This window comes from Hippopotamus amphibius, chromosome 16 (assembly GCF_030028045.1).
Source record: "Hippopotamus amphibius kiboko isolate mHipAmp2 chromosome 16, mHipAmp2.hap2, whole genome shotgun sequence".
NCBI lineage: Eukaryota > Metazoa > Chordata > Mammalia > Artiodactyla > Hippopotamidae > Hippopotamus > Hippopotamus amphibius.
Genome location: NC_080201.1, coordinates 48729756 through 48750489, shown reverse-complemented (window position 1 = coordinate 48750489; position 20734 = coordinate 48729756). Strand labels below are relative to the sequence as shown.

Sequence of the window (20734 nt, the reverse complement as noted above, 5' to 3'; positions counted from 1 at the left end):
GTCATTCCACATTTTTAGAAACATGGATGGACCTAGAGACTGTCATACAGACTGAAGTGAGTCAGAAAGAGGAAAACAAATATCGTATATAACACATATATGTGGACTATAGAAAAATGGTACAGGTCAACCGGTTTGCAAGGTGGAAATAGAGACACAGATGTAGAGAACAAACATATGGACTCCAAGTGGGGAAAGTGGGGATGGTTGGGGGGAAATGAATTGGGAGATTGGGATACCAAATTGTACACTCTAAATATATGCGGTTTATTGTAAAAATATTAAAAATTAAAAAACAAAACAAAACTAAGTCATTCCATAATATCATATACCCTGTATATACTCAAATTTCCCCAAATCTTTTGAACATAGATTTTTTTTACAGTTGGTTTGTTCAAATCATGATTCAGATAAGGTCCACATTTTACATTTGGTTATCAAATCTTTTTAATTATTATTTTTATTATTTATTTTTTTATTTTTTGGCCACCCGGCATGTGGGATCTTAGTTCCCCCAACCAGGGATGAACCCTTACCCCCTGTATTGCAAGCACGGAGTGTTAACCCCTGGCCCGCCAAGGAAGTCCCTGTCAAATCTCTTGTTTCTTTAATCCATAACAGTTTTCTCTATTTTTTGTTTTTATTTTATTTTAATTGTTGCCATTGATTTGTAGAAAAACTAGGTTGTTTATAGAATATTGCGCATTCTCCTTTTGGCTAATTGCTTCCTTGTGGTGTCATATAATTAGTTCCCCTATGCTACATATTTCTGTAAACTGGTAGGTAGATCTAGAGCCTTGATCAGATTCAGACCATATTTTGTCTAAATCACATTTTCAGGAAAAAATAATTCATAATTGGTGCTATGTACTTCCTGTGACATCAGATCCTGAAGTTCTTAAAGTCTGGTGTCCCACTTCAGGTCATGCCATGTTGATTGGCATTCACATAATTCTTCCTTTATAACAGCCGTCCCAACCTTTTTGGCACCAGGGACCGGTTACGTGGAAGACAATTTTTCCACGTTGTGGTGGGGGGAGTCGGGGGCGGGGATGGTTCAGGCGGTAATGCCAGCGATGGAGGGGATGGTTCAGGAGCTAACGTGAACAATGAGGAGTGATGGGAAGCAGCAGATGAAGCTTCCCTCCGTTGCCCGCTGCTGGCCTCTACTGTGTGGCCCAGTTCCTAACAAGCAGCGGACCCATACTGTCCGGGGCCGGGGGAGTTGGGGACCCTTGCTTTATAAAATGCCCTCTTCCTCTTTGACCTAAAGCATGTATTCTCAATGGCAGAAGGAGAGGTATTGCTCCCAAGGGGGTGAAACTTGGTTCCCTGGCAGAGAGGGGGACAAAACTCTTAACATTACAATGGTTTGTGGACACAGTACAGAAACACATATACAGTATATCCGTAATATTAAAATTTTATAGGTAAGTGGTGTTAGGAGAAAAGGTAGCTTAAAAGGCTTTTGGGGAACTAATAATGAAAAAAAAGTTTAAGAAGCATCGACCTAGAGGTTATAAGATCCATTTATGATTGATGCTGAGATCTATTATTTTATTAAGAGTTACATATAGTGATTAAAAAATTATCTTAATTCCTTCTGCATTTCTTAGCTGGAGTTCTATAAATAAGGACTGTTCTTCATCAACTATTTGGTTATCCTAAAATTCAGTTGAATTCAAAAGAAAGACAATTCATTTAAAAAGAAAAACCAATGGGCTTTTTTTTTTTGTCTTGTCCATTTTTAATAATGACTTTTTATCTTTCTCTTGATTTTTAAAATAAAGCTTTTTTCATCTTAGGAAGAGTCACCTTTTAAAATTTAAGTTACAAAAACAGGTATTGGGCTTCCTAGGTGGCGCAGTGGTTAAGAATTCGCCTGACAATGCAGAGGTCACGGGTTTGATTCCAGCTCCAGGAAGATCCCACATGCCACGGAGCAACTAAGCCCGTGTGCCAAAAAAATAAAAAAAATAAATAAAAATAAAAACAGGTATTTTCTCCCAACTTGTTGTTTGTGTTTGTATTCTTTTCTCTGTGCAATTTTTAAGTGTAAAATGTGTCCATTTGATTGTAAGACAGAGAAAGCTTTTCCCGTCTTGAGTCAAAAGGAACTCAGCCATTTTTTTCTCTAGCATTGTTACAGTCTGAATGTTTGTCCCCACAAAACTCATGTTGAAATCTTGATGCCCAAAGTGACAGTCTTAGGAGGTGGGTCCTTTGAGAGGTAACTAGATCACAAGGGCAGATTCCCTCATGAATGAGATTAATGCCCTTATAAAGAAGCCCAAGAGATTTCCCTTGCTGCTTTTACCCCATGAGGATACATCAAAAAGTCTGCAACCTAAAGAGGGCCTGCACTCCGCAATGCTGGCACTCTAATCCTAGACTTCAGCCTCCAAACTGTGAAAAATAAATTTCTATTGTTTATAAGCTACCTAGTCAATGGTATTTTGTTAAAGCAGCCTGAATGAAGTTAAGCATTTTTATTATTTCATTTCTTAATATTTAGATTTCTTATCCATTTGGAATTAATATTGGTATACAGTGTAAAATGTAGATCCAATATTACCTTTTTCTAGTAACATTTATTTAACAATCCATCTTTCTCCACAGATCAGAGATTATATTGTTCCATTAATCTGTATGTCTATTCATGTACCAGTATCCAGTATTTAATCATAGGCACGTTATAGTATCTTTTAAATCTCCACTCTTTCTCTTTTTTTAAAAGGCCTGTTCTGGCTATTCTTCCTTTTTAAATTTTCTTGCTTGTTGAATTTAAATTTAGTGTATTTGTCTCCACACTTGTTAGTATTGGGATCATATTTAATTTATATATCAAATATACAATATACTTTCAGGAAACTAACCTCTTTATATCATTTTAGCCCACCAGTATGATTTTCTTCCATAACACCATTAATATCATGAATTATACTAATGAATATTCTAATATCAAACCATCTTTTTATTACTGAGAAAGTTCCATTTAATCACGACTGTTTTTTCTAATGTGCTGTTGGATTTTTGTTTGCTGGCATTTTATTTCAGATATCGCATTAGTATTTGTGACATAATAAGAAATATATATGGTTTTTGCCCCTGGTTCCTGGTGCAGAGTTTCTAACTCAGGAAATTTCTGAGTGATAGTAGTGTCTTTTGTTATTCATAATGAACCCCTTTTGATCACACCTGAATTTATGCTAATGAGGTGGCTTGGAGTGTGGCCCCTAGACAGCTTCAGGATGGGGCCGATCAACAGAAAGACCAAACGATTAGAGAGTTGGAACTTTCCAACCCACCCACTGACTTGACCTCCAGGAAAAGGGAGGGTGGGACTGGAGATTAAGCCCAGTAAAAACTCTTGAACTGACTTTGATAAGCTTCTAGGTTAGTGAACACCTTGAGGTAATTTGAAGGTGGTACTCCCAAAGAGAGCATTGAAAACTCCGAGCTCCTCTTCCAGCATACCTTGCCGCCATATCTTTTCCATTTTGCTATTCCTAAATTGTATCTATTATAATAAATTGGTAAATGTAAGTGAAGTGCCTTCCTAAGTTCTGTGAGCCATCCTGGCAAAGTATAGTACCTTAGGAGGAGATAATAGGAGCACCCAATTTATAGCTGGTTGGTCAGAAGAACAGTGGCTTGGGATTTGCAATTGGCTTCTGAAGTCAAGAGCAGTCTTGTGGGCCTGAGCCTTTAAGCATGGGAACAAGGCATTTCACTTAGCATGTGGGGCCTGGGGAAGTTTTCTTCCCCAGGGCTCCCTGGTACTTCCCTATGCTAGAGATGTATGATGCCCTGGGAAACTAGCACCCTCTGGGGTCCTGTTCAACATCATGGGGATTAAGGAAAAGTCTGGCCCGAATTCCCTCTGCTGTATCTGAATTCCACTGGATTTGTAAGAGGGCTGAAATTTTCTCAACTTCCCTCAAAGAGAGAAAATAAAGGTAGTTCCAAGGTGCTCATTTTGTGGGCTCTGAGGCAAGCTTGCTCTCATGGCTTTGTTTTCCTTCTCCAGCCCTGCTGTCCTCTTAGGACTCTGCACATCTCCAGGGGAGGAACCCAGAAAGTTGATCAGTTCTGACAGTTCTCAAAACCATGCCTCACGTGAGTTGCTGTTTCTTCTTTCCTTCCTGAAGCACAATCATTTTGTTGTGTTATATGAATACCAGTTGTATTTATTCCCAGATTTTCTGCCTTGCTTAGTCCTGTAAAGGAACTGCTTCCAGATTTCTCCCATTCCATCAAGTGATCGTAGCAAAGGGCTCCATTCTTCCCTAAATGTTTTTCCCTGCACCAGATGGTGATTAGATGTTTGTTCAGATCATTGTACATTTTTTATATGCAAAGTCTTCTGCCAGAAACCCTGAGGAAGCTGAAATATCTCCCCTTAAGAGGAATATTAGCACAGTGGTTTAGTGCGGTAGTTAAATGGGACACATGACAAACTTTGATCTCTGTAAACCTAGGTTTTCCATTTGGAAGTGATAGCATTTCTGCTGGTTGTTCCCAGTCTCAGTGTGTGCCGAGATTTTTTCTGTGAGGCTTTTGAAACTGGATGGGGAACTGAATCCTGAGAAGAAAGAGATCTTGCCCCTTGTACAGTTTCATGTTGCTGCTGTAACAAATTACTACAAAGTTAGTGACTTAAACACAAACATATTATCTTATACTTCTGGAGGTTGGAATCTGAAATCGGACTTATACGGCTAAAACCAAGGTGGTGGTATGTCTATGTTCCTTCTGGAGATTCTAGAGGAAAATCTATTTCCTTGCATTTCCAGCTGCTAGAGGCTGCTCACATTCCTTGGCTCAGGGGTCCCCTCCATTTTCAGAGCCAGCGATCACATCATTCTGATCTCTGCTTTCATTATCACATCTCCTTCTCTGACAGTCTCCCTCTATCACTGAAAATACACTGTGATTACATTGGGCCCAACCAGGTAATCCAGGATGATCTCCCCAAGTTTCTTAATCATGTCTACAAAGTCCCATTTGCCATGTAAGGTAACATACTCACAGGTTCCAGGGATTAGGATGTGGACATCTTTGTGGGGTCATTATTCTACCTACCATACCCCTTTTGCCAAGAAACCAATGAGAGGAGAAGCTTACCTTGGAGTTGGCCAGAATGTGTCAGAGTGATGCCTGTGTGCACCTAGACTGGCATCTATCAGCCTGCTGTAGCAAATAAAATCTGCCAGATGTATAATATACTCTTTTGAGAATTTTAGATTCCTAGAGCTACAAACATTAGCGAATTTGTTTAAATACTCCAATAAGCAGATCATTACATCCATGAAATGAAAATACTGTATGTCCATTATATTTGGTGACATAGTGACTTAATGAACTTGAATATTCAAAAAGATTCTAAGTTTTATCCAAATTCTATGTTCTAGCCTAAAGATTGTTTAAAAATTGTTTGGAAAGATTTCGTCAATGTTGTTTATCCTTTTCTTTAAAGAGAGAGGAGAATTTCAGAAAGAACTCATTTATTGATAATTTATTATTTATTGAGAATTTGAAAGCTTATTAATGTGCTGTGTGATTGCATACAATATTTCATTTCATTGGGAAACTGCAATCATCTGGCCTTTTGTATTCCCAGACCTTTCTGGATAATGGAATTGTCCTAGTATACATAGGAAGTTTTGTCTGTGGCAATAGCAGTGATCAAGGTTCATGTTAACATTATGGTTCAGGCACCCAGTTTCCTTCACTGTTATAGGTGTTTGGCCATGGCCTATTGTTTATATCACCCCCTTCCTTCAGTGTCCTCCTCCTTCTTTTTCTCATTTGACCTCAAAATCATCATCATATTTTCACAAATAATAAATGGATTTCTTGTTTCAGTGGTTGATATATTTCAGGGATGTGGCCATCAACTTCTCTCAGGAGGAATTTTTTTTTCTCAAAAAAACAGGATAGGTCTAGAAAACAAAGAATGGAGCAGGTCCTCTCATTATTACATCTTACCAGGCTCAGTAACTAATGTTCATACCCAACCACTAATATTTTTGCTTTCCATTCCTATAAGTTTGGGCTTCGCTATTTCTGAATTCTTAGTTCCAAAGGATGCTTCTACTACGGGATAGAATGACTCTAATGACCTTATAACTGAATCTGCCATTTTGCCACTTGGGGTTTTTCAGGACAGTGACAAAAAGACAAGGGAAAGATGTCAAAGAATGACATCCACAGAAAATCATCTTGATTATTAAAAAGGAGGCAGGAAAGAGTATGTCTGGAACCCAGAGAAATCCGCTGAAATGCTTCTAGTACTTCTATGTCCACTGGTAAAAATTAATGCATTATAAAAGCAATTCCAAAGAGATGGGATGAATAGCTAGGACCCTTCAGGAACAAAGGTGTCAACCCAACTATAATTCCCAGCTGAAAGTACAAAAAAATGTTAATGGTAGAGTCTAGGCAGTGGGCATATGTGGTCTACTGTTATATTCTTTCCGCTTTTCTGTATGTTTGAAAATTTCATGATAAAACGTTGGACAAAAACGGGGATGGAAGGAACACAATCTGCGATGCTATCAGCAAAGGGAACATGAAATAAGTATCTGAAGGAAATATTAAATATCGATTAGTCTCAAGACTTGCAAAAAAAGAACTATAGTAGCTCTATATTCTTTCTTCCCTGATTTGTAGTGTGTGTGTATAGGTGTAAAAATGATAAATGCTTACTTTTGTTCCTTATCACATATTCAGAATAAGCTGGTACTCTGGTAAGCTCCATAAAAGTTCCTATCAAAAAATTTCCCTTTTGAATTTAGGAAGCTTTACCTACAATCACTGTTGCAGTCCATTGTAATAGCTTTTAGACACTCAGCCTGTCTTTGGTCAGTTCCTTCAGGTTGACATGATTCTAGTCTTTTGAGAGCACTCTTGCTTTTAGGTATAAAAGATATGTCAGGATAATCATATATACATTTCCTACCCTTGACCTGTCATATGCCATTCCTCCAAGGAGCCCTTGCTTCTCTTTACAGAAAACAGAATTTAGGAACCACAGAATGTATGCATGAAAACATGAGTGCTCACTGCTTCCATGTCACTAATGTTTCTAGACCCCTTCATTGGACAGAAGTAGAAAATACACATTTTCAATTCACATGAAAGACTACAGGGCATTTTACTTCTTTCTTATTTTGCAAAAACTTAATTCCTCATGAAATTAACTTATGTACCTAATTTTGGATTCACCTACAATAAATACCAATATTACCATTAACAAAAGGCTAGTAAAGCCAGTATAGCTTTCTTTGTATTTCTCTGTCCTTGATATAGCTCTCCTAAGTAAAAATGTTTTAAAATCACTTGAAATTATTCTTCTTTACATTGTTACGCAATAAGCTGATGGTGAATCAAATTCATTGCTTCTGATATTTAGGATTGCTATTTTCCCCTTTGACTTCTTTTTTAAAATAAAAGCCAGTATGCAAAGTATCTCCATGAATCCAAAGTAAAAATATAAAACAAGGTTCAACAAAAGATAACTACCTTCTATTCTTGCTCTCTCCCAACTGTTGTTTCTTAATTTGATTATTTCATTTTGAAAGTATAGGCATATATAGTATTCCTCTTTTCCTTTCAAAAATGTCAGTATAATATACATATTATGTTCCACTTACCTACTTTTTCATTTATTGTATCATGAAGATCACTCTATAGAAGTATACAGCTGTACAATATTCCACTCTTACGTAAATATGATAGTTAATTCAACCAGTTTATGCTGGACATCTGCATTGTTTCCAGTCTGCTGCACTTACATATAGCATTTTTAAAATTTTTGTGCATACCACATTTTATAATTTTATCAATGTATCTTTAGCACAGAAGCAAGGGTTTGGATCTTATGGTGTTTGCATAGAAATTACACATGGACGTTGCTCACTTCTCTCCTATGAATTGTACTATGTTACATTTTCATCAGCAATGTGAGACTCCTTGTTTTACCAGTCTTGCCAATACAATATTTTAATACCTTGTTGGATTTCTGTCCATCCGATTGGTATGAAGTAGTATCTCAGTGTATTGTTATATTCTCATCCCAACTTTTAGGCTCTTTATGGATATTAGTTTGTGATATAGTTGCAAATATCTACAATTTGTAATTTTCCCTTATCTTTGTTAACATTGCTTTAGTCCTACAAAAAACTGACTTCTTCCTCCTTATTTCTACTGGATTTTGGACTCATAGTTATTCATCTCTCAATTCCAAGGTTATAAAGGAATTCATTCATGTTTTCTTGTAGTACCTGTAAAGTTTCCCTTTTCTTCCCTCCCTTTTTAATATTTAGATCTCTTGATTTGCTGGGAGTTTACACTGCTTTATACTGCCAGGAATGAATCTAATTTTATCCCCTACGTTTTATCCAGCTGCACTAAGATTACTTATTAACAAGTTCTTTTCCAAAACGGTTCTAGTAAAATGGCTCCTGCAAAGAAAGGTGGTTAGGGAAAAACTAAGGGCTTTCTGCCACATATAAGATAGACTAGAGAAGACATTATCAATATTCACAAACATTATCAATGGAGTGGAGTTCAAGAAGCATGTACCTCAGGCATTCAAGAATAGATAATACACTCAACAAGGCAATCTGGGCCAAAGCAAAAAGGAATGTCCCACACTTATCTGTATATGGATGTCCAGAAAGTTCTAAATGTTATTTTTCTCAGTGTACTTGTCACCTTAAAAAAAAATTACTCAGCATGAATGAAATAGCTTGTTTATTAACAATAAAGAAATGTAACAGAAAAATTTTCATTTTCCTCATGAGTTGTGAAACTCCATAGAAAACAATAATTTGGGAGGGAACTTCGCTTAATACTGTTTAACCACTGTTAAATAACTGAATTATAAATGCGCTAAATACGTATACATATACTCACCATTCCTTAATTCATGTAATACTAAAACGTACCAAGAAAATGCACATAAGCTGAGAAGGTTACATTTTCATCATATCTTGCTGTTGTTTAACCTGTAGAATTACCACCTATCCAGATCAGAAGTTAAAATTCTGAGTAAATATCATTTGACTATAGTATTGTTTTTTTTCATGTATGTTCATGAGTGAAATTATTCTGTTGTTGTTCAAGGGCTACATCTAATTTTATTATCAGAATTATTTTATTTAGTCTTTTAGCACAAGTGAACAACTTTTCCATAGGATTTTCTGTTCCTTCAGTGGGTAGCCTATACAATTATCTGGTCCTACATGATTTTTTAAAAAAAACACTTTTTTCCAGTTAGCCCTTTTTATTTACTCTCAAATTTTAATCATTTAAGATAATGTTTTCCTAGAAAATACACTTTATTTTCTATATTTAAAAATTTGTGTCTAATAGTTTATATATATTTACATGACCTTTAAAAATTCCCCTAAATATATGATTATATCACATTTCTCCTTTCTTATAATGTGGAGGCATTGCCAAATAAGTTTTCCTCAAAGAAACATTTTGATTTAAAATAAAAATCCTTCAGTATTGTTCTTTATTCCATGATTTTTGCATTATTTTCATTAAACCTTTCCATCAATTAACTTGGAGGCATTTGCTCTTATTCTAGCTTGTTTGATTAATCATTATTTAACTTGACAAATATTTGTAACCCACAATATGATAGGCACTATTCTAAGAGCCGGAGATACAATGGTGGAAAGAAAGAAACTGCTCTCAATCTTCTCGGTTTTATACATAGAGCAATTTCCACTGATAAGTGCTATGGTCACATTCATAAGATTTGATTTACAGGAATCTCATTATCATTCACATCCAAATAGCCTGTAATCTCACTTTTGATTTACTCATTAATCTGCAAATTGTTTATACATATGTAGTACTAAATTTCCAAGAAGTCAGAATTCATTTGGCTATTTTCTAATTTCCAAAATTTAATTCTGGTGATAAAATGTATATGACATTTGGCTTTAGAAAATTGTTAGAAACAAATCACTTCCAAATGCCTTTTAAAAATGCTGAGCACTCAACAAATCTACTTTCACTAAAACCATAAGGCTTTCTCTTTTTTTATGTAGCAAATGAAATTAACACTGAATCAAATCTTCGGTTGCTTCATTTGATTGTACTGGTTTTTCTTCAGAATTAACATTCTGCTGTTCAATAAGACATAAGTACAGATGGCATATTTGTCTATAATCATTATTCTCTTAAGGTCTTCCTTTCATAGAAATGGTCTAATACTATTATTAATGATGGTCATTAAATCATTTAAATCCTCAAAAACTCATTTAAGCCTTACAATCTAATAAGTAAGTAAATACACATAGAATTAAGTTACTTTCCAAAAAATTAGGAGATAAGAGGTATTGAAACTAAGATATACCAAATAAGTTTATGACATAGCTTAAGGCTTTTCCAGATTAATTACAAAACACAAATTCACTTTTGGTGTGATTTTGTGGAAGTACAACAATATTTAAGTAGTGATGGAAAGTGTCCCTACATGAGTTAGACTTCAATTCTATGCAGCATACTATCAATGATGTGGAGAATCTTTTGAGAATGATTCAAAAGGGATTCATACTATCATCTCATTTGTAGAGCTTTACCCTGATATTCTATAACTGACAACCAATCACGAAATGCTTTTCCTCTATTAATACAGATTGCATTATGAATTCTTTGCTGTTGAGTGTGTTATGTGCTTTGTCAAAAGGTCTTCCAATATTATTTACACTATGGGTTTTCTCAAAAGAAGGAATTAACTGACATCACGAATAAAGATTTTTCCTACATTTTTATATCACAAGATTTCACAAGAGTGAAATAAAGTGAGAGCCTGGAGAAAATGCCAAATCTTTACGTTCACAGGATTTCTCAAAAGTGTAAATACACTGGTGTTGAGCAAAGTCTGAGTCGTGACTAATGTTCCCATAATCTTTCCATTGACAGAGATTCTCACTATTGTGAATTTTCTGTTCAGCAAAATATGAATGGTGACTAACTATCTGGCCACTTTCCTTACATTTATAGGGTTCTGCATCAGTATGAATTTTCCTATGTCGTGTTAGCTGTGAACCCCAGATAAAAGATTTCCCACATTCTTTACATACATAAGGTTTCCCACCATTATGTATTCTCTGATGTCGAGTAAGTTGCGAACCCCAAAGAAAGGCTTTCCCACACTCTTCACATTTATATGATCTCTTTCCAGTATGGATTTTCTGATGTCGATTAAGTTCTGAACCACGAAAAAACGTCTTTCCACATTCCTTACATTCATAGTTTCTCTCACCAGTATGAATTTTCTGATGTCGATTAAACTCTGAACCATGAAGAAAGGTCTTTCCACACTCCTTACATTCATGTGGTTTTCTCTCATTATGAATTTTCTCATGTTGAGCAAGGTATGAGGCCCATACAAAAGTCTTCCCACATTGCTGACATTCATAAGGTTTCCTACCACTATGAATTCGCTGATGTCGAGCAAGGTGTGAACTCCAGATATAGGCTTTCCCACATTTCTCACATTCATAGGGTTTCCTACCAACATGAACGTTCTGATGTTGAACAAGATTTGAACCACGAATAAAGGTTTTTCCACATTCTTTACATTCATGAGATTTCTCACCAGCATGAATTCTCTGATGCTGAGTTAGGTGTGAGCCACGAGTAAAAGCTTTCCCACACTCCTTACATTCATAAGGTTTTTCACCAGTGTGAGTTCTTTGATGTTTAGTAAGATGTGATCGCTGACTAAAGGCCTTCCTACATTCATTACATTCATAGGGTTTTTCACCAGTATGAATTCTCTGATGTCGAGTAAGGTCTGAGCCACAACTAAAGGTCTTCCCACATTCCTTACATTCATAAGATTTCTCACCAGTATGAATACGCTTATGGACACTAAATTGTGAATGAAATCTAAAGGCCTTCCCACATTCCTCACATTGAAAAGGTTTTTCACCAGTATGAATTCTCCTATGACCAGTAAGACTTGAACGCAAACTAAAAGCCTTCCCACATTCTTTACATTCATATGTTTTCTTAGCAGTGTAAACTGTCTGATGTTGAGTAAGTTCTGAATCAGGAAAAAAGGTCTTCTCACATTCCTTATCTTCACAAAATTTTTCACCAGTGTGAATTAACTGATGTTGAATACAGCCTGTGCTAGAACAAAAGGCTTTCCTATACCCTTTAAATTCATTCAGTTTCTTTCCTGTATTAAGTCTCTGATGTAAATTAAAAACTGTGTGCTGGTTAAAAGTGGAAATTTTTTCACAGGTGAGTATAACCTGCTTAAAACATTCTTCCCGGTTTTCCTGTTGTGTTTCAAACTGACCTTTGCTTTCCCAATCACCTCTGAAACAGAAACATTCAAGACTGTGTTTTTTACAAATTTCCATTATTTCCCATTGAGGTGATTCTCTGTAAAAAATGCCATTTTTTGGTGATGCCTTGGTCTGACACCTGGATTGCATGTCTGAAAGATAAGAAGATAAATTCATACTGTTTTACTGTTCAAAAAGAAATAAACTTTCCAAATAGAATTTCCAATGTAGATATAAGAAGTAAATCCTAAAACAAAAAGAGCATATGAAATGTGACTGGCTTAACAAATTCTGGGTAATACGAAAAAAGGGCAAGAAATAGAAATTTAAAAGAACTAAAAAAGCTGAGGCAGGTGATTAGATATATAAAGTTTTGTTCAGGTCAAATTCATCTGAGGAGTTCAACAACAAAAAAAGATTGTTCAGGTACTACCCCAATCATGGGATATCAATTTAAAGACTTAAGACTGTTTTACCCAGTATGGTATAATTAACACTTAGCACATGTTAGGCATTAAAAAAAAATTGTTAAAAAAAAGAAAAAGCAAAGGGGGGTGGATTTAGGATGGAATAAAGGATAATATTACAAAAATCAGGGACCAGGAAGCACAACTGGGATCATATGATAACAATGTAATACACCTGTCTAACCCCTTCCATATCTACTGAAATAAGTACACATAATTCCACGTTACTTTGTGTACACATAAGAGGAAACGAAAGCATATCCATGCTAGCTCAGAGAAATGGAATCATACTTACTTACTCATTCTTCCATTTGATTTTGCACATTTAAATACTTAACCCTGCTCATTTTCTCCACTCTGATGTTTTGTCAGATGATCCTAACAAAGGTGTTTTTGTTTTATTTATTTCTTGAGATTATAGTATTACTCATCCATTCAATTTTATGCTTTCAAGCCCTTTCCCAAGTGGCCTTTACCAAATCTCCAAGGGATATCAAACTTATTGGTAAAATACTTTAGAAGAACAAAGCAAGAAAATACTACAACTGCTACTATTTGAATATGCTGAAGAGCTTATCCAATTTCTACTATTGAAATTGTACTGGTATTAGCATTTGACTTAGCAACTGACAGAACATATGACATTTTCTCAAGGCTAAGGTAATAGAGATTGGTATCTAGGGTCTGTCTACAGGAGGCATCCTAAACATCTCTCATATTGAGTTATAACTGAAGGACCATAACCTAAGAATATGGGTAAAACAGAGGTAGACCTACACAGAAACTACAGCTCAATTTCAATTTATCCCAGTGACTGAGGAGGGCAATGCATTGAGATAAAAACAAAATGCTTCAGAACTTGGTAAAAGTGAACAGAAATTCTCTGTAAAGGAAGATATCCTAGTCATTAGTTTCACATTTTGCAAATAGTGTCTGGCACAAAATTAAAGAAATAACCAGACAATATGAATGTAGAAACCATAGAAACAACAGATAGCAGAAATGCATCTATAAGGATGCCAGATATCAGAGTTATGAAACAGACTTTAAAAATAACTATGCTAGAGAAGCTAAAACATAAAACTGATCATTTCATCAGAGGACAAGAAACATAGGTCAAAAAAAATTCTATGAGAAAAAGATTGGAAAAGTCATAAGAGAAATATTATGACATAGGAGATTCAGTTAGGAGATTAAACACAAGTATAAGTGGAAACTTACACAGAGAAGAATGGGAAAATCAGCAATATTTGAAAAGATAATAGCTAAGAACCTTCAAAACAAAGTCCATGAACAGGTATATGAATAAATAAATTACAGTATAACTATGAATGTAATACTACAGAGAAATAAAAAAATAAACTATTGATATACACAATGACATAGATGAATCTGAACATTATGCTAGCAAAAGAAACAAGGCCAAGGACTTCCCTGGTGGCACAGTGGTTAAGAATCCGCCTGCCAATGCAGGGGGCATGGGTTCGAGCCCTAGTCTGGGAAGATTCCACATGCTGTGGAGCAACTAAGCTTGTGCGCCACAACTACTGAGCCTGCACTCTAAAGCCCACAAACCACAACTACTGAGTCTGTGTGCCACAACTACTGAAGCCCACTTGCCTAGAGCCTATGCTGTGCAACAAGAGAAGCCACTGCAATAAGAAGCCCGCACACCGCAATGAAAAGTAGCCCCTGCTCGCCACAACTACAGAAAGCCCGCATGCAGCAAGGAAGACCCAAAGCAGCCAACAAATAAATAAATAAGGCCAAAAAGTATACAACGTATAAGTCAATTTATATAAAATTCTAGAACATATAAACTAATCTATAGAGTTGCAGAGAGCAAGTTAGTGTTTTCTTGGGGATATAGGTGGAAGAATGGATGGATAGCAAAGGGACACAAGGAAATTTGGCAATGACTGAAGTGTTTGTTGTCTTGATTACAGTGATTATTTCATGGATACATACATACATCAAAACATATCAAATTGTAACTTCAAATATGTGTAGTTTATTGTTCTTCAATTATACATTAAGTTGTAAAATAAAAATTTTAGGATAAAAATAAAACTAAAATCCTAAAGAAAATATATATAATTTCAGTCACTTTAACTAGGCAATGGTGTATTAGTATTTTCTTTGTGTGAATGCCCATTCACACTAAAAATAAAAAGTATTAAGCCAACAAGTGATATACATAGATCAAGCACAGAGCAATTATCAAATAAACATGAGTGGCAAATCAGTACACAACTCAGGGGAAATATTTGTCCTCACTAGAAATCAACAGCCTTCATCTTATTAAATTATTAGAAGGTTTTAATTAAAAATGACCCATTTTTAGTGAGGCTACATTGAAACTTATTTTGTTCCTGACCTCCATATGAACCAATGCCCTACACTCCTTCAGAAAACATAAGGATTAATGTCCACAGTATACAAAAGCATTCCAGTAGTAGCTACCTCTAGGATGCCCATGTGCTTACCATGAATCAGCTGTTTGCTTCCAAACTTGTTTATATCAATTGTTCCTGATATTTTATTTATATATTTTAATAACATTATGTAAAGAAATATGAAAGGTTGTCTGTTTTTATGAAAACTAAGCTGAATGTTTTAGAAAAACTCATTCAAGAAGCCTACACATTTCATTTTAATAGTTTAAAGACTCAATCATTAAGACTGGAAGAAAATAGGGCAGCTCAAAATGAACACATAGGAAGATCCTGAACTCACCTCCTCCCATAGACATATCAAATCTAGTTAAATATAGATACCCCCTGAAAAAGACCTGAAACTTAACTGAAAAGCTCCTCCACAGCAGGATAAAAGGGCCACACTGAGACAGGCAGGAGAGGTAGAGAAGTGGTCTTGCCAAAAACCCCACCCTCAGTGTGGCAACCCACAATTGGGAGAGAGCTCACAAATACAGAGCTTTTCCATGAAGAGAAAAGGGTTCAAGACCCACATCAGACACTCCAACCCTTGGGACCTACACTAGAGAAATGAGCCCTCAAAATGCTTGGCTTTGAAAACAATGGGGCTTATGTCCAGGAGAACCAAAGGGCTATAGGAAATGGGGATTCTGCTCTTACAGGGCTTGTGCACAGACTTACCCCAAGACCCAGGGAAAAAGCAGTAGTTTGCAAAGTGCCTAGACCATATGTGGAGATTCTTTTGCTAATATTAAAGTATCAGCTGGGATCTGTTGGAACTCTCTCTAGGGATGGAGGTGCTGGCAGGTGCCACTTTTGCACTCTCCCTCTACCTTGCTAGCACCACTGGGATGTGCTCCTAACAGCTCCAGCCAAGCTGGTGACTAGGCTTGCCCCAGCCTTGTGTGCCCCCACAACCCCACCCAACACATTGGGCTGTCTTGCCCCAGCCTGGTGCCCTTTGCAGCCCCACTCAACACAAGTTCAGTCAACACAAGAGACGTCCACATACCCAAGCCCACATCCAAGGGGACATCCCTTGAATACCTGGCTCTGAGGGCCAGAGGGGCTTGTGTTTCTGGGTTCCATGGGACCAAAACAATCAGAGTTTTTGGCAGGCTATTACCCCCAGGGTACTACACAGATAGCAGACTGAAACACAACCCCAGTCTTCCTATAACCACTCCTTCAAGACTGGGGGAGGCAGCTGTTTCATCTAATACACAGGAACAAAAGAGAGTCAAGCAAAATGAGAGAAAAAGAAATATGTTCCAAATGAAAAAGCAAGATAAAATTCCAGGAAAAAAAAAATCAATGAAATTAGGATAAGTAATTTATCTGATAAAGAGTTCAAAGTAATGGTCATAAAAATGCTGAGGAGCATGTGATCTTGGGAGAAGAATGAACAGAGAGAACTTCAACAAAGATGGAAACATAAAAAAGTACCAAACAGAAGTATCAGAGTTGAAGAATACTAAACTGAAAAATACACTAGAGGTGTTCAACAGCCGACTACATAAAATGGAAGAAAGGATTAGTGATTAGAATACAGGGTAGTGAAACTCACCCAAACAGAGCAGCCAAAAAAAAATTTTTTTCTTTAAACTGAAGATAGCTTGACTGACCTATGGGACAACATCAAGCAGAACAACTTTCACATTATAGGGGTCCCAGAAGAAGAGAGAGAGAGAAAGAAAACATTTCAAACAATAAGGTTGAAAACTTCCATAACCTGGGGAAGGAAACAGGCATCCAGATCCAGGGACCTGAGAGAGTTCCAAACAAGATAAACCCAAAGACATCCACATCAAGACACAATATAATTGAAACATCAAAAATTAAAGATAGAGAGAGAACTTTAAAAGCAGTGAGAGAAAAACAACTTGTTACATACAAAGGAACCCCATAAGAAAATCAGCAGGTTTTCAACAGAAACTTTGCATGCCAGAAGGGAGTGGCATGATATATTCAAAGGGCTAAAAGGAAAAAATTTACATTCAAGCATACTCTACCTGGCAAGGTTATCATGCAGAATTGAATACAGATAAAGAGTTTCCCAGACAAAGGCTAAAAGAGATGACTACCACTACACTGGCCTTATAAGAAACGTTAAAGGGACTTTTTTAAGCTGGGAAAAAGGGCACAAATTAGGGCACTAACACATACGAAAAAACCCTCACTGGTGAAAGCAAATATCTAGTAAAGGTAGTGGACTAATCACTTACGAAGTTAACATAAAAGTTAAAAGACAAAAGTAATAAAAATAACTCTAACTACAATAATTAGTAAAGGGATACACAAAATGAAAAGATGTAAAATATGAAATCAGAAACATAAAATGTGGGAGGAGGGAAGTCAAAGTGTAGAGTTTTAGAATGTATTGAATTTAACTTGCTATTAACTTAAAATAGACTGTATATATACAGAAACACACACACACACCCCTATGTGGATATTTGTGAGCCTCATGGTAACCACAAAACAAAAGTCTCTAATAAACACAGAAAAGATGATGAGAATGGAATCTTAAAAAAAATACTAAAGAAAATCATCAAATCACAAGGGAACAGAGCAAGAGAAGAAGAAACAAACATGGAAGAACCACAAAATGGCCAGAAAACAATGAACAAAATGGCAGTAAGTATATCCTATCTATAATTATTTTAAATGTAAATGAATTAAATTCATCAGTCAAAAGACGTATAGTGGCTGAATGGATAAAAAACAAGCCCCATCTCTATGCTGCCTACAAGAAACTCACTTCAGGTGTAAGAATATACACACATACTAAAAGTGAGGGGATGGAAAAAGAGTGTTCATGCAAAAGGAAACAATAGCAACAAAAAACTGGGGGAGCTATACTTATTTCAGACATAATAGACTTTAAAACAAAGACTGTAATATAACACAAAGATGGGCACTGCATTAATGATAAAGAGGTCAACCAAGCAAGAAGATATAACACCTGTAGATATCTACGCTCCCACACTGGAGCACCAAAATATATAGAGCAAATATTAGCAGACCTAAAGGGAGAAACTGACAGCAATACACTAATAGCAGGGGACTTTAATACCCCACTTACATCAATGGATAAATCATATAGACAGAAAATCAATAAGGAAACATGAGCCTTAAACAATACATTAGACCATATTAACTTAACAGATTTATACAGAACATTACTTCCAAAAGCAGAAGAATATCCATTCTCAAGTGCACATGGAACATTCTCCAGGATAGATCATGTAGTACACCACAAGTCTCAATAAATTTAAGAAGACTGAAATTGTATCAGCCATCTTTTCTGACAACAACAGTATAAAATGGGAAACACATCACATAAAGAAAACTGGAAAAATCACAAATATTTGGAGATTAAACAACATGCTTCTGAACAACCAATGGGTCAACAAAGAAATCAAAGGAGAAAACAAAAGATACTTTGAGACAAATGAAAATGGCAATACAACATACCAAAATCTATGTGATGCAGCAAAAGCAGTTCTAGGAGGGAAGCTCATAGTGATACAGGCCTACCTCAAGAAACAAAAAAAATCTCCATTGAACAATCTGACTTTACACCTAAAGGAACTAGAGAAAGCAGAACAACAAAGTCCACAGTTAGTAGAAGGAAGGAAATAAAAGACCAAAGCAGAAATATATAGAGAACAAAAAGACAGCAGAAGGAGTTCCCTAGTGGCCTAGTGGTTAGGATTCTGTAATCGGAAATGAAAGAAAAGTTACAACTGACGACAAAGAAATACAGACAACTATAAGGGACTATTATGAACAATTATACACCAACAAATTGGACAACCTAGAAGAAATGGATAAATTCATAGAAACATACAATCTTCCAAGACTGAATCCTGAAGAAATACAAATCAGAATAAACTGATTACTAGTAGTGAGGAAACTGAATCAGTAATCAAAAACCTGCCAGCAAAATAAATCTCATAGACACAGAGAACAGAATGGTGGTTGCCAGAGGGGTGGGGGTTGGGTAAAATGGGTGAAGAGGGTCAAGAAGTAAAAATTTGCAGTCATAACATAAAGAAGTCATGAGGATATAATGCACAGGATGGTGATTATAGTCAATAATATTATATGGCATATTTTGTAACTTTGTATGGGGATAGAGGGTATCTAGACTTTTTGTAGTGGTCATTTCACAGTGTATACAAATATCGAATCATTATGTTGTATACCTGAAACCAATATAATGTTATATTCAATTATAGCTCAATAAAAAAAAAATTTTACTTTCCCCTCTGGTACCTCCTATTGGCAGAGCCTGCGCAGGCGCTAAAGCAGAGATGCAATGAGCAGTGTGCGGTCCAGCATCACAGAGTTTAGAAGGGTGGGAATGGAGTTGAAACACAGCTGAAAACCTGGCAGATCACCCTGACTGAATATTCGTCTAATCCAATACTTGGACATTAGTCTGAGCCTTGGACAGTCTATAAACACCTCTATCACCAGGACAAGCAACCCCAAAAGCTTGGACAACCATGAGGAAACAAAGAAACACCATGCAGGCAAAGCAGCAGGAAAAAAACCCACAAGACCAAATAAATGAGGAGGAAATAGGAAAAATGCCTGAAAAAGAATTTAGAGTAATGATAGTAAAAATGATACAAAATCTCGATAACAAATTAGAGAAAGTACAAGAAACAGTTCATAAGAACTCAGAAAAACAAACAGCAATGGATAACAAAATAACTGAAATTAAAAATACTCTAGATGCTCTAACCAGCAGAATGACTGAGGCAGAAGAACGAATAAGTGAGTTGGAAGATAGAATGGGAGAAATAAACGCCACAGAGCAGGAAAAAGATAAAAAAATAAAAAGACTAGAAGACAGCCTCAGAGACCTCAGTGATAACCTTAAACGTACCAACATTCGAATTATAGGCATCCCAGAAGAAGAAGAAAACAAGAAAGGGTCTGAGAAAATATTTGAAGAGGTTCTAGTGGAAAACTTCCCCAACATGGGAAAGGAAATAATGAACCAAGTCCAAGAAGCACAGAGAGTCCCATACAGAATAAACCCAAGGAGAAATACACCAAGACACATATTAATCAAACTAACGACAATTCAACACAAAGAAAAAATATTAAAAGCAGCAAGAGAAAAGCAACAAACAACATATAAGGGAAAACCCATCAGGATAACAGCTGACCTTTCTACAGAAACTCTGCAGGCCAGAAGGGAATGGCAGGATATACTGAAAGTCCTGAAAGAGAGAAACCTACAGCCAAGAATACTCTACCCAGCAAGAATCTCATTCAGATTTGAGGGAGAAATCAAAAGCTTTCCAGACAAGCAAAAGTTAAGAGAATTCAGCACCACCAAACCAGCCTTACAACAAGTGCTAAAGGAACTTCTCTAAGTAGGAAACACAAGAAAAGGAAAACACCTACAAATACAAACCCAAAACAATTAAGAAAATGGTAATTGGAACACACATGTCAATAATCACTTTAAATGTAAATGGAT

General features: G+C 36.1%; 1 protein-coding gene and 1 long non-coding RNA gene across 7 annotated transcripts in view; one reads left to right on the top strand and one right to left on the bottom strand.

Moving 5' to 3' along the window:
* Nucleotides 1-20734, top strand: part of LOC130838888 (uncharacterized) — a 31195-nt gene that overhangs the window by 1797 nt on the left and 8664 nt on the right. For both annotated transcript variants that reach the window (XR_009049735.1, XR_009049736.1), the window contains exon 2: nt 4031-4119. This is a non-coding gene — a long non-coding RNA (uncharacterized LOC130838888). The remainder of the gene's footprint in view (nt 1-4030; nt 4120-20734) is intronic.
* The window catches only part of ZNF790 (zinc finger protein 790), a 39170-nt gene continuing 23989 nt past the window's right edge, over nt 5554-20734 (bottom strand). For 3 of the 5 annotated variants that reach the window (XM_057712359.1, XM_057712360.1, XM_057712361.1), the window contains one exon: nt 8785-12481. In XM_057712359.1, the coding sequence (XP_057568342.1) occupies nt 10812-12481 (1670 nt within the window). In that variant the 3' untranslated portion in view covers nt 8785-10811. Of the gene's footprint in view, nt 5946-8677; nt 8722-8784; nt 12482-20734 lie in introns of those variants that run through there. The other 2 variants (XM_057712362.1, XM_057712363.1) reach the window with 2 other exon arrangements.